Below are 14,731 nucleotides of genomic sequence, written 5' to 3'. Positions count from 1 at the left end.
TTGTTTTGGTGATATTAACTATTAGGTATATAAATTAGTAAGCTTATTTTGTATCTAGAGAAGGATTTTGCTAACTGAGGAAACGATATGGTTCTCCTTTCCAGTGGAGCTTTCATAGGTCCTGAGATGGTTTTAGGGTATTTGATTTCTAATGATAATTCTCGATATGGTTTTAGGCTATTTTATATACTTTTTACGACATTTGCCCAAAAAGGGTGCCCAAAACTACTTTTGGGCAATTGAGTATCCCGTTATCGAAAAAAATGCCCAATATGACAACCCTGACCATTAGGGTAATGATTTTTAATTAGGTTTTTTATTTTATAGTGAAAAGACAGTTGAATAATACAAGAGCTTTAGGTGCCTTGCTAAACCATCCAGATAAATTAGAAGCTCTTTTTAACAGATACATGAGCATTCTTGATAATGTAAGTATTTTTGTTGATAATCCGAACCAAATATTGTTTTATGAATGATGGTAAATTTGAAATTGAGATTTCTAAGATGATAGTTAAGTTGGTATACAATCTCTATTATTATAATTTTAAAAGTTAAGCACTTCCTCATTAAGAGTCTTGCATTTTCAATTCCAAACAAGCTGAAATTAATTTTAACATTTAAACCCTAGCTACTCTTCATTGTAAAAGTTTATTTAAATCTAGAACCAAATTCTCTTCTTTAGTATTTTTTCAGTTGAATCCCGACACCATAGTAGATCTTGCAAGGCAACAACCAGATTCTCTGCAGAAAATTCCATCGGACATATTCAATAAGTTCGCCTCTTGTTCTGTAGTCAGGTAAAATAGATAGATATTCATGGCCAGGTTAAATGCATTTATGAATAGATATTAAATTCTTTTATTAAAAGGGCGTAATTATTTTCGCATATTTTCTGTGTGTAACTGTCCTTAATTATGACCAAATGTATATAATATATATATAAAATGGTCATAATTAAGAACAGTTTGACGTAATAAGCGCATTTGCCTTAATAGTTAGGTACACACAATTTTATGGAAAATACGCGTAAATAACCCCCTTTGTGAGATAGATAAAAAGATTTAGTCCCCTCCAACAATTTCAGAACAAAGTACACTGTAGAGTAGTAATGAGCGACGTACTGCGTCAAGAAATGCAAAAATAGCCCAAAGAAAATTACATAGGCCACAAAAAAGGACAATAGTTGGATGTCCACTAAATTTTCAGAGGGCTTCGAACGCTATGCTGTCATTATAAAATTCGCTTAAAATTAAACAGATAACAATAGTTTCAGGTTAGATTTTTTCTCTTGTGGACAGTCCTCTTTAGAACTGTTTTTTTTTTTCTTAATTAGATCCTCAAATCTGTTGTTAAATAAAAAAAAACTATTTACGAATCCTTGATCTAGTTTTTTTTTAAATCAGCAACGCCACTCTTTTTTTTTTCATCGAGACCTTCATATTGAAATTAACGGGTTAATTGACTGTTGGGAGTTACTTTACCAATTCTGGGTATATGAACTAAAAAACTAGATTGCTCTCATAGTTATCATTGGCTGTAAGACAGCAGTCTTGCCTTTAGGAGTTAAAGGCTTAGCTTTAGCTAGATTTCAAAATTACTTGGCTATACACATACAAACACATATATAAGGTAGGGTTAATCTCGCTCTAGTCTATATAATATACATGGAATAAAAAATGTGGTAATGCCGGTTCAATGGTTAACAAAAGAGGTAACAAAAAATAACGGTTAATCTTAAATGTTAACCTTTATTTTTATGCAACACAACACAAAGCAACGCTTTATGTATTTGGTAATTCTTGTTTTTAAATAGTTTTTAAGATTTATTTATATATTGTTTTAAGGAATTAGTAAAAATAATCACGAAAGTAAACATCTTTTGTTCAGTTATTTCTTTTTATTTTCACAAAAGGATAATTTTTTTTATTGAGCTTTTTTAATTAAGAAGAAAGAAGAAATGATCTTAACAAAATATGCAGCTATAGGGGGCCTTAGACTGTTAATTATAATGGTGCATAAAGTTAACACGTTCAATTATTTGTTAGCCTGTAAACTTGAGAAGAAAAGGTTGAAAGGTTATAAGTAAGTTGGAAAATTTTATGCTATACGTAGCACAGGAATGGTTCTCATATATCAAAAAACTAGAGTCTATGACAATTCTACCCGAATTTTCTACTATAAATACAAAACCTGCAGTTTACATTTTAAAAATGTATGCTTGTTTTGTACAACCTTTAAATTGGTAATGTTCCATAAATTTTCGAAAATAAAGCATTTGAAAAAAGGTTTTTAATGCATAGGTAATTTGTTGAAATATTCATTTTTGAATATTTGAAACATAAATATCCTATAACAGGTTTTCCAAATATGTTACCTAAGCATTTTATTTGATTGTTTTTTTATGCATAATTAAGTTTTTAGAAAAGAAATTTCTCATGAAACACCCAGTAGTATATGGATTGCCTGGTGATCATTGTACATAAGAAATAGTAAATGGCGGCTTTCGTCGGTTCTGCCGCTGTTTCTTCAAATTTTCATTATGATACTTTAAGCAACTGCAAAGCTGAATCAAAATAATGTAAATTTGTTATCAAGTTATTTGGAGTGGTTTGAAAAGTGGCACTTTCATCTTTAAATTGTCCCTTCTTCTAGCAATGCTATTGTTAATAATACATGACTTCTCATAATCACATATTACACGAACTATTTTTGTTTTAAGGAGGTTGAGTGAAGAGTTTACAGCGGATGAGTTAATTTCAAATCATACAGGAATAAATATGTTATCGGTTTAAAGCATTTTCAAAGAAGAAAAAATGTTTTCAGAAAGGTCAATTCTAAGGGAAAGAGAGGGAGGGTAATTTCAAATGGCATTTAAAAGAAACTTTAAATCTTTACATAGAAATTAGGTTTTGGTTCAGAAGGGAGGAGGGGGGGGGGGCTTAGGGGTCTTAATCATTCCATTACTTTTAATTATGCCCTTCCTCCTTTGCTAACATATTCTATTTCTAGACAGATTTGTTAACCTTGTAACTGACAATCCAGAGATTATTAACTGTATTTCAGGTAAATACCCAGCCACGCTATTAAGGCGGTTTTAATCCTTGTTTAGAGTTCTAGATAAAAAAATCGGGTATACTCCCTTTCTTAAGGAACGTATCGTCGTATTTTCACAGTAGCTTTTGATAGGTTATTTTAGGTTAGTTTAGGTGATTGCCCAGCAGGGTTAGGCATTTGGCTCCGCAGGGTTAGAGCTCCCTGCGCGGGCTAGAAATAGGAGAAAAGCTACTGTGAAAATACGACGAAACGCCCCTTAAGAGGCGATGTCTCGAAAAGGACTAAACCATTACCCAAATATTCTTAGTTTTTTTTTAAATTATATAACATAAATTGCCAAGAATTTTCTTTTTTACGTAAGCAATGGTTTTATCATTATTGTTTAGAGAAGCACCTGAAAGACTTTGTGAAGAAAACGTTTGATGATGCATTCTTTCTGGATATGAATGATATGTGTATAATTACCCAGGTAGGTTTAATATGTATTAAAAGATAGACTGACTGACAAACTGAATTTGTTGTTGTAAATTTGTCTTGAATAGGAAGAGATGAGATAGAAAAATAGAAAGGGAAATAAATTTTTTTAAATAGGTACTTCTTTGATTTTCTATCAAATCAAAGGACCTTCAGAATTTAGAGATAAATTAGATTTTACGTCCCATTTTACAAATCAGGTAAATTTTTAGATATTATACAAAATATGTTAATTTTTACAGCACCATGCCCCTAAATGTATATTTCTCTAACAGATTTATGATGCTGTACTTCCTAGGGACAAAATGTCATTGATTATAAGAAATGAATATTATTTATATATCAGAAAATGGACTGTAAATCTCTACGCACCCAGTTGTCAAATTCACTCTTCAATCTTAAAAAATCTTCTATTTTAAGGTTAGTGTTTTAAGTAGAAAATAATAAGGGGGGGGTCCGTAATGACATCTATTCGTAAACCGTGAGCAAAATGGTCTAAATATTTAGCTAGACCCTTCAAACTTGGTATATAAGCCTAGTCCTATAGGTATTACATCTAAATGGCAAAAAAATCCAAAAAAATTTATTTTAAGGTTAGGTTAGGTAAGAAAAACCCTGCGGAAATGGGGTTTTTAGGCTTTTTTGGGTCTATTTTGATGTGGAAACTTACCTTAAATTGTTTTTTCTTAGGGTTTTAACTTAAATACACTGTGTCTATTCATATGGGCATTATTTAAGATGATTCAGCAAGTCTTGGACCGACCCCAGGGGGCTAGGTGGGTGGCCCGCAGGGGTTAAGTGAATTTTCCTAATATATATGTTGTGATACATCAAATTATAGGTTTTTTAGGTCGAGGAACTCAAATTCAGAGCTAAAATAAGCATTAGACTAATCTGAAGCTAGCCCCAGCGGGCTAAGTTGGTGGCCCGCAGGGGTAAAGTGTATTTTTTCCAATATATATCTTGTTATATATCAAAATATAGGTTTTTTATGTCAAGAAACTCAAATTTTCAGCGAAAATTAGCATTAGACTAACCTGAAGCTAACCCCCCCGGGCTAGGTTGGTTTTCTGCAGGGCTTAAGAGCATTTACCTAACCTAACCAAGAAACTTACTTATATTTTTACAGGTTTTTCTTGAATAAACTGTGTCTATTAATGAGGACTTTATTTAAGATGATCCAGCAAGTCGGGGACTGACCCCAGCGGGCTAGGTGGGTGGCCCGCAGGGGTTAAGTGCATTTTTTCCAATATATATGTTGTGATACATCAAATTATAAGTTTTTTAGGTCGGTAACTTAAATTCAGAGCTAAAATTAGCATAAGATTGATCTGAAGCTAGCCCCAGCGGGTTTAGGTCGGTGGCCCGCAGGGGTTAAATGCATTATTTTCCATTATATACCTTGTTATATATCAAAATATAGGTTTTTAAGGTCAAGAAACTCAAATTCAGAGCTAAAATTTGCATAAGACTTACCTGAAGCTACCCCCCGTGGATAGGTAGATTTTCTGCAGGGCTTATGTGTATTTTACCTAACCTAACCTAGAAACTTACTAATTCTTTTGGTTTTTTCCTTGAATAAACTCTGTCTATAATTATTTTATATAATCCAGCAAGTTGGGGACCAACCCCAGTGGGCTAGGTGGGTGGCCCACAGGGGTGTAGTGTATTTTTTCTAAAGTATGTGTTGTCTTACATCAAATTATACCTAGGTTTTTTAGTTTAAGAAACTCAATTTTTTTTATCTCAAATCATCGGAATCTGAAAAATCTTATTTTAGCTTCTTGACCTAACTAAAACTGTAGTATGATGCAGTAAATACTTTTGAAAATTTTTAGTTAACCCCCTGCGGGCCTTTCTTCTAGCCTCCTTGGGTCAGCCTCCTGTATGAAGAATCTTTTAAATGATGGCTTTAGGAATGAACACTGTGTATCTAAGTAAAACCTAGCCCGCCTGGGTGAGTCCCCGACTTTCTGGATCATCCTAAATAATGTTCTCATGAATAGACACAGTTTATTCAGTTAAAAAACCTTTAAAAAAGTAAGATTCTAGGTTAGGTAAGGTAAAATGCATTTAAGCCTTGCAGGCAACCCCCCTAGCCCGCAGGGGCTAGCTTCAGATTAGTCTGATTCTATTATTAGCTCTAAATTTGAATTTCTGGACCTATAACTTTATGTATGACAACACATACTTTTTAAAAATGCACTTAACCCCTACGGGCCACCCACTTAGCCTGCTGGGGTTGGTCCCCGACTTGCTTGATCATCTTAAATAATGTTCTCATAAATAGACACAGTTTCTTCCAGAAAAAAACCCTAAAAAAACAAGTAAGGTTCTAGGTTAGGTTAGGTAAAATGCACTTAAGACTTGCAGGCAACCCACCTAGCCCGCTGGGGCTAGCTTCAGATTAGTCTGATGCTTTTATTAGCTGTAAAGACCTAAAATCCTATAATTTGATGTATGACAACACATACTTTAAAAAAAATGCATTTAACCCCTGCGGGCCACCGACCTAGCATGCTGGGGCTAGCTTCAGATTAATCTTATGCTAATTCTAGCTCTGAATTTGAGTTACTGACATAAAAAACTTATAATTTGATGTATCACAACATGTATATTGGGAAAAATGCACTTAACCCCTGCGGGCCACCCACCTAACCCGCTGGGGTCAGTCCCCGACTTGCTGGATCATCTTAAATAAAGTCCTCATTAATAGACACAGTTTATTCAAGAAAAACCTGTAAAAATATAAGTAAGTTTCTTGGTTAGGTTAGGTAAATGCTCTTAAGCTCTGCAGAAAACCAACCTAGCCCGGGGGGGTTAGCTTCAGGTTAGTCTAATGCTAATTTTTGCTGACAATTTGAGTTTCTTGACCTAAAAAACCTATATTTTGATATATAACAAGATATATATTGGAAAAAATACACTTAACCCCTGCGGGCCACCAACGTAGCCCGCTGGGGCTAGCTTCAGATTAGTCTAATGCTTATTTTAGCTCTGAATTTGAGTTCCTCGACCTAAAAAACCTATAATTTGATGTATCACAACATATATATTAGGAAAATTCACTTAACCCCTGTGGGCCACCCACCTAGCCCCCTGGGGTCGGTCCAAGACTTGCTGAATCATCTTAAATAATGCCCATATGAATAGACACAGTGTATTTAAGTTAAAACCCTAAGAAAAAACAATTTAAGGTAAGTTTCCACATCAAAATAGACCCAAAAAAGCCTAAAAACCCCATTTCCGCAGGGTTTTTCTTACCTAACCTAACCTTAAAATAAATTTTTTTGGATTTTTTTGCCATTTAGATGTAATACCTATAGGACTAGGCTTATATACCAAGTTTGAAGGGTCTAGCTAAATATTTAGACCATTTTGCTCACGGTTTACGAATAGATGTCATTACGGACCCCCCCCTTTAATTTACAGGATAACATATAAATGATTGGGTACGCCACAATGACGTCTTTAAACTTAGAATTGCAGCTTCACGGCAACAATTTCACAAAATACCTAGCCATTTGATAAATAGGTTAGGTAATGTTGGGTTATTTTACCTATTAAGTTTACGTTGGCCCTATTCGCAATAGTTCGAGTTATGAATTGTGCCTTTGGAAAGAGTATTGTTACTTGTCTTACTTTTATCGGTACGCGCCTTATGTATCATTGAAGGAACCATTATTAACTTTAACGACTTCAGTTATGACCCGTTGCTATTATCCTTCCTTTACACTCGAGAAGTGTACATTTAAACTATCTGTTAAATAGGTTTAGTGGTTGTATATTTCCTTCAAGATAACCAAAACGGCGATTGATACCTCATCCAATATAATAAAATAGCATGGAATACAAGGATGACAACATCCAAAAGTAGCAAAGCATAAAAAACGAATGTATAAAAGTGAGTTGTACAGCAGATTATCTGATATCATAACAAAGAAAAGAAGGAGAGAGAATATGCAAACACTAAAAATCACTAAACCTTTAAAAAATATGTCTTTTAAAGTTGTAAAAAGTAAAACAGCTAAACAGCTGCTTAAAGCAGTCAGACTACCATAATTTTTTTTATGCTTTATATTGATGGGAATGTTGACCAGAAGTTTCAGCCTCATTTGTTTTACAGGAGCCGAGAAAATCAGTTGTGAAAAATATAAGCTGCTTTAAAGTAGTCTGAGTCTGACCGCTACGGATGTTTGATAATTAAATATGCTCTATATAGATGGGAATGTTGACAAGAAGTTTCAGTCTTCTATATTTTTCAGGAGCCAAGAAAATCAGTTGTGAAAAATAAAATCTGCTAAAAAGCTGCCTAGGCGCAGTCTGACCGCTACGGATGTTTCATACTTAATTATACTCCATACTAATCGGAATGTTGACATTAGCATGTTGATTAGACAAAGACATTAGCATTCTAAATTTTATAGGAGCCGAGAAAATCACGTTTCCCTCTTTTTGTCTCTAACAGACAGACAGTCAGACGGACATTTCGAATTATAGAGTAGCTACGCCACTAAAAATATTACATCCGCCCCACACAAAAAGATGGATATTCATTGTGTTAATTATATAAAATATTTAGGTTGGCAGAAAGAAGTGATGTCTTGGTAAGTCTTACATATCTATGCAGAGGTGTATATTCTGCAAATTTGACCCGGCTGAGGGGGTGGGGGGGGGGGGGGGGGCAAAAAAAATTAAAATTATGTGGTTGGGGGGAAAAAAATGTAAAAATCATGAGGACTGAAAGCATTTTATTCTATTTTTCTCCCCTCTTTGGTGAAAAAAAACAAAAAAATATATGGAAAGGGGCATAATATGATTAAAATAAAGAGTTCTGAAAATATTTTTCCATTTTATCCCCTTCCTTGCTGGAAAAAACTAGGAGTGGAATAAAAATGAATCTTGTGCAGAATATACACCCCTGTATACATATATGCAGGGTGACCACTATGTACGTTATGTTCAATATGTTCATATTGAACACCACTTTTAGGTTTTTTGGAACTTTTTTGTACGTTATTGATTTTTGTGTAAAATATGAACATTTCAGCATACGTTATTGTACGTTTTTCTGTAATGTATGATTAGTATTAGGAATCATTAATGTATTTGTATTTCATAAAAACTACAACAAAAAAATTCTCCGTGCTTCGCGTGCCATTTTACCAATTTATCCTGGGATTTATGACGTCATATTGAAGCTTCCTTAAAATAAAAAAAAACTCAATCAAGCATTTCAGTAGTATACTACTTTCTATAAATACTAGCGGAAAGACATCGTTCTACTTTGTATTATAGATATTATTCGCCCCTAGCCTCTAGGGGTTTGCCCCAAGAGGTTTAATCAAAAGGTGTTATTTAGATTTATAAAGAAAAAGTAAAAAAAAATTTATTTCAGTTTTAAAAAGAAATTTTTGTTAGGGGGGATATTTTTCATTTTGAGGGGGGGGTGTCCCACCCCCAAGAAAATAGCTTAAAACCATCCCAGGACCAGCAGGTATATTCCCTGAAGAGTAGAGCCCAATCGGTTCAGTGGTTACTGAGATCTTAAGCTTCAGACATACAGACAGACATCGTACTACTTTGTATTATAGATGTATATGTGTTTTATGGTACGTTATTGTACGTTATTTTTTCAAAAAATGTACGTTATTGTGTTCATTGTATTTTTTTTGTAGTACGTTATTTTCAATATTAATATCAAAAAGGCGGTGGTCGCCCTGTATATGGCATTCTCAATTTGTTGCACAGCTATTCTATTTATCCTGAGTCTGAACGTTGGTCAGTCAGTAATGCAATCATATGAGGAATAAAAACAATTTTCCTCTTCAATAATAGATGGAATTTAGTACGCTATTACTCAATCAAGCATTAATTGAAATGTAAAACGAAATTGAAAAAGCTCTATCCTTAAGGTTTTTGCCTATCCATTTGGCCCTTGGGTAAAGAGAAAAAAAATGTGAGATGATGTTTTAGCAATAAGCGTGCGGAAGGAGATGTCAAAACTCCCATAAAATAAAAAATTGGGAAGGCGTTCCCCTTTTTTTTCACCTCATCAAGAAATACACTCCCCCGGAAAAACTCTGTGCACGCCATTTGCATCTAAAAAAGTTCAAATAAAAATCTTTTAATGTTTTCAAAGCGAAAAGCAATAATCCGTTAAATTTCAATTTTTAAAGGTACTGTCAATAAATAAGTTAAAGTTATTGTAGTTCAACTGTAGATTTGAATATAATTTTCATTTTTATATAAAATAAGCAAAGAAGTTAGTGTCAATTTGTTGTTACATATTTATGATTCTTTTTTAGAAAGTTTTACCAGATATGTTTATCATTGAGATGGTGAACAGTCAGCAACATCTACGTAAGTTTTATTATGAGGAGCGAAGCAACCCTGTAGCTGCCATTGTACGTATGTTCCAAAATTGACCAATGTGAAATTTTACAATCGCCATTTAAGAGGCATTGCAACGAAAGGGACTATACATACACCAAAAATTTTATAATGGTCGTTACAGCTGTTTACATTTCAATAGAGCATTTGAATAGATACTGAAATGTGTCATCTTTACGAAAAAGAATTATTTGTTTAATGAACATCAATATTTTTGTTTTAAATTTTAGTAATGGAATTGAAAAAAGACTCCTTGGTGTTCTTGGCTAAAAACAAACCATATCTAGTAGGTAATAGCTAATAACAATTAAATTAGATATATTTTTTTGGTTCCAGGACAAACGCAGGAGTCCAAAACATCGGAGTTGATAAACGCAGGAGTGTTAAAATATTAATTTAATTAAGTAAATCTATACAGGTTAGGTTAGGTTAAGACATAAATATACAAATAAGGCCCCCGCAGGGGTTAGACATTTTAAAAATATCAAAAATGGTTTTAAATATGTTAGGTTAAGTTTTCACTAGTGCGTTTGTCCACTCCGACGTTTAAGACTCCTGCGTTTGTCCATTTATTTGACTATAATATGTAAATTGAAATAATTTTTAACCGTTCTATGAAGTATTAGTGTTTATATTTGTCTGCTATGTATGATATTTTGAGCATATTAGCCGGTTTTTTTATTTTAAAAAGATGCACACGTTTTCACGTAAATTAATACTGGGCTTATACTTGTAGTGCCATAACGGGGCTACCAAGTACAACTCTTTAGTTTTACTTGTTACTGTATTAAGGTAAATTCTCTATGGATTCTATTGAAATGCTTGTGAGAAGAGAAGATGTTCTAGTTGAGCTTACAAACAGGTTTATTTGTAGCGTAGCTCTTCTGTATAGGGTTGGCAATCCGCCCAATTTTTGGGTCGGATTCGGATTCTTACCCCCCAAAAAAATAGCGAATTGATCAGTGGATTGCCGATTCTAGGAATATTTTCACAAATAAAAATTTTTCTAAACCCTACTTAACCTATACTAACCTAAAATTATCATGCAAGCTAATAAAAGTTAATAAAATACAACAAAAAAAAACTTTAAATGCTACCCTTCTTTTTACCTGAAGTTAATATTCAACAGAATACTTTTTTTCTGCCACATTTTAGATGAAAATTTTTAATAAGAACTATAAAAGTCATAAAAGTCAACAATCCGAATCTGCAATTGAAATTGCGAATTAGGATTTTTGTTGCAAAATGAGTCTAAAAATTGGGCGGATTGAGGTTTTCGGATTCGGATTGCCAACCCAAATTCTGTAAGTAATTATATATGTATGTCTAGATTATTTCAACTCAGTATCCAACTCTATAATTCACTTTGTCTGTTTATCAGTCCGTAAGTCGGTAACACTATCGGAAAATGTGATTGTTTTGACATTATTTAAGATTGAAGGCTGAATTTTAACATACAACATGAAAGGATTTTATAAATTATTCTTAGTTTATTAACACTAAGCATCTGCACTTAATAACTTTGTCTTTATTAATCTTGGTTAGCTTAATATTCATAAAAGCTTTAATTTTGTATAATTTAAAAAAATAATTTTACGATGTTTAACGATGTCTGTCTGTCTGTCCGTCCGTCCGTCTAAAACTTAAGATCTCATTAACCCTTACAGATCTAGTTTTTTCAATCTCATTTTTTTGTAGGTAAGATGGAGAGCTGTAACTTCATGACTTTTTAAGTTTAGTAATTATACGTCGGCAAGAGTTGATTTTATTAGGATATCTGGTCTGTGTCGGTCGTGGTGTCCGGTCAAAGTCGGTTGGGTAGAAAAAATTCTAAATAAATCTTGATTTCTACATTATGACTTTTGTGTACCTATAAGGTAGAAACCTAAAATTTTTTTGGCGAATACTTAGATATCAATGACCATCTGAGAAAAGTGGTGTTATGACCGTTTGACCGCTCCCTGACCGACTTTATGACCGATTTTTGTCCGGCTTTTACTACAGACATATATCATGAATATTGTGGCTTCTATTACAGCTAGAGACATATATTTTTTTTTGGTAAATCCTTGAGCAATAATAAACAGATAAAAATATTAATTTGCGCCGCCAACCGCCGTTTCACCGCCGAAAATGGCGGTTTCTGTTATTTGCCGTTTTTCGGCGATGTTCAGAAAAAGTAATTTTTTTGTTATTGAAAAAAATAAGTTCGTCCTAAAATTTGGTCATCCTAGCTGCAAAATTGGCCGCTCTACAGCTGTTTTAAAATTTAGCGGCTGGCCGCTAAAAAGCGGCTGAGGAGCGGTCTGACTGCTATGACTAGAAAAAGTAATTTTCTCTAAAAATACACATGAACCACCAGAAAAAAATTTTACGTCTTTATCTGTACCAGGAGCCGAGATCTATTAAGGTGGGAATTGGGGCCCGATCTGTAAGGGTTAACTGCTGAACCGATTTGGCTCTACTCATCTTGGAATATACCTACTGCTTCTGTTGTGTTATAAAGCTATTTTCTTGAGGGTTTGGACAACCCCATCCCCCCCAAATAAAATATCACATCCCCCCAAAAAAATTGCTGAACCAATTGGTCTTTACTCTTAAGAGAATATAGCTATTGGTTCAATGATAGTTTTAAGCTGTTTTCAATAGGGGTGGGACATCCATCCACCTCCCTAAAAAATTCCCTCTCCCAATTTTTTAATAATAATTTCTTTTTATCTGTAGGAACGATTTAAAATAGGACGGGGCTTCCCATTACCTCTTTGAGCGAAGCCCCTAGAGGCTAAGGGCGAAGCCGCTAGTTTTTGTTCCTATAACTGATTTCATTGTTTTAGTGATGTTATAGCTTTGTTGGAATATCAGCCCAAATTGCTGACAGCTCTTTCTACAATTCCAACAGATAAATGTAGGATTTTTTGTTTTTTAGTTTACTTGTAAAGTAGGTGTGCTTTTAAATTAATATATTTTTTATTAGGACAAAATAAGTTTTAGATAAAAATTCATTTTGACGCAAAATAATGAATAAACCGGTTGTTTTAGATATGAGTAGGGATATCAAATTTTTAATGTAGATTTCACAGCAACAAAAAGATTTTCTATGTTCTCCCGTCCTTTTTTGGGTTCAACAATAGTATTGTTCATGAAACGCTTTATCTGTGAAATAATTTATCTACAAAAGAGCGTAATTTTTGTTGCATTATTCCGTAAATTGGGTGCAAGCTTTCAGCCAAATACGCTTATTAGGTTAAACTGTTCTTAATTATGCGTTTAATTATACCAAGCGTTTGTTAAAAATTAAGTACAGCTTGACCTAATAAGTGCATTTGACTGGAGGCTTGCACCCAATATTTCGGAAAAAAGGATGCTCTTTTATCAGTTTGTTTGTTTTTATCTGGATTTCTAGGGAGTGTAAGGATCTCACATTTATACATGGACTGTTTGCTTATTCTGAGTTCAAAATGCATTGAATTCTCAAAAATTAATCTTTGTTTCCATGGACGTCACTTTTTGTACTTTTCAATAATCATTCTGAAATTTTTGATGCACTCAGCTCATGCTACTGTTATTGTGAACGGTTCTGCAGTTATTTTTAGCTCTTTAGAATAGTATCAATCATCTACGCCGCGCCCCTAGCAATTGTGGCGTAATCCGCTCGGTTGAGGGAAGGTTATAGATTTAAGTGTCCGCCCTACACCGCGTCATAACTAAAGACGTTAAAAATGGTTTCTACTGCTATTTTATCAGGTGCGCAACATTGCATTGAATTAGTTAGAGATGGGGCAACTTATTACCATGAACAATTAGGACTTCCAGTCAAAGGTCATGCGATCAATGGGTTGGTTGCCTGAAAGGCGTTTTACATCTATTTGATGATTCTGTAATTAATCTATATTAACTATTCTATGCTTAAAACGAAATTTTCTTACTTAAATATTCATGAAAAGTGAAATAAATGGTGACAAGATTAAATGTACTTAGTATTAAATTTTTCAGTGACACATAATGTAGAATGTACATAATTTGAATTTTGCCAAAAGAGAAAAAATAGGGATGTAAAAATACATTGAGATCAAAACTGGTTATGTGATGATGCGTAGAGTAATGACAAAGAATGACATGAAAACTGAGTCAACAGCAAATGTCTCTTGATTTAGTTGTGATGTTTATGGCTGTGCATATTGACATCCTTGACAATTTTCCAGCAACATCTGTACCTGGGCTCAAGAGAATTCTACAAAATATGGAAATTATAAGGTAGAAAAAAAGGTATAGATCAATGGAAGAAATAGGAACATTCTATATTGTTTAGCTTAATGTATTGGGAAAAGTACTTTAGTATAGCCTCCATGTTTGCAAAATGATGTTTAGTAATGAATCTGCTTTATAATTTTACTAATGTTCTTACGTTCTTAATATACCTATGGAAAGAAACTTAATTTTCTTAGCTACTATTCAGGATAGACGGCTGAAACTTCTTGTAAACAATCTAATTATTAATGGGATAAATAAGTATAAGCAACGCATGACATGTCAGTCAGACTGCTCTTACTTCTAATAGATAAAAAAAACTGATACTAAATATTGTTAAAAAACATGTATTGTAAGATTGTAAATATTTTACCCTAATAATCTTATTTTTAGAGCTATACCAACAGAGCTTCATGCAAAGATGGCCGTCAAGCCAGTTATTCAACATGTAATGGGTAGGAAATAAAATGCTTATCTGTTTAATTTGTTACTCACTGTCAGTCGTGATTTTTCTGTATACATAGGAGTAATTATAATTTAAAACTGTTTCCATTGGATTCAT

At 33.4% G+C, this 14,731-nt stretch overlaps 1 protein-coding gene across 1 annotated transcript in view; it reads left to right on the top strand.

Moving 5' to 3' along the window:
- Nucleotides 1-14,731, top strand: part of LOC145319208 (uncharacterized) — a 37,567-nt gene that overhangs the window by 14,639 nt on the left and 8,197 nt on the right. The window contains exons 15-27 of the mRNA XM_080161174.1: nt 328-428; nt 694-797; nt 2,720-2,769; nt 3,010-3,063; nt 3,441-3,523; nt 3,875-3,948; nt 8,111-8,135; nt 9,837-9,891; nt 10,152-10,211; nt 10,714-10,783; nt 12,756-12,826; nt 14,076-14,175; nt 14,563-14,624. Of these exons, the coding sequence (XP_080017300.1) occupies nt 328-428; nt 694-797; nt 2,720-2,769; nt 3,010-3,063; nt 3,441-3,523; nt 3,875-3,948; nt 8,111-8,135; nt 9,837-9,891; nt 10,152-10,211; nt 10,714-10,783; nt 12,756-12,826; nt 14,076-14,175; nt 14,563-14,624 (909 nt within the window). The remainder of the gene's footprint in view (nt 1-327; nt 429-693; nt 798-2,719; nt 2,770-3,009; nt 3,064-3,440; nt 3,524-3,874; nt 3,949-8,110; nt 8,136-9,836; nt 9,892-10,151; nt 10,212-10,713; nt 10,784-12,755; nt 12,827-14,075; nt 14,176-14,562; nt 14,625-14,731) is intronic.

Source organism: Acartia tonsa, chromosome 5, assembly GCF_053477335.1.
Source record: "Acartia tonsa isolate MP-2025a chromosome 5, ASM5347733v1, whole genome shotgun sequence".
Classification (NCBI taxonomy): Eukaryota; Metazoa; Arthropoda; class Copepoda; order Calanoida; family Acartiidae; genus Acartia; species Acartia tonsa.
The sequence above is the reverse complement of the archived record's forward strand: the minus strand, read 5'-3'. Positions and strand labels throughout refer to the sequence as shown.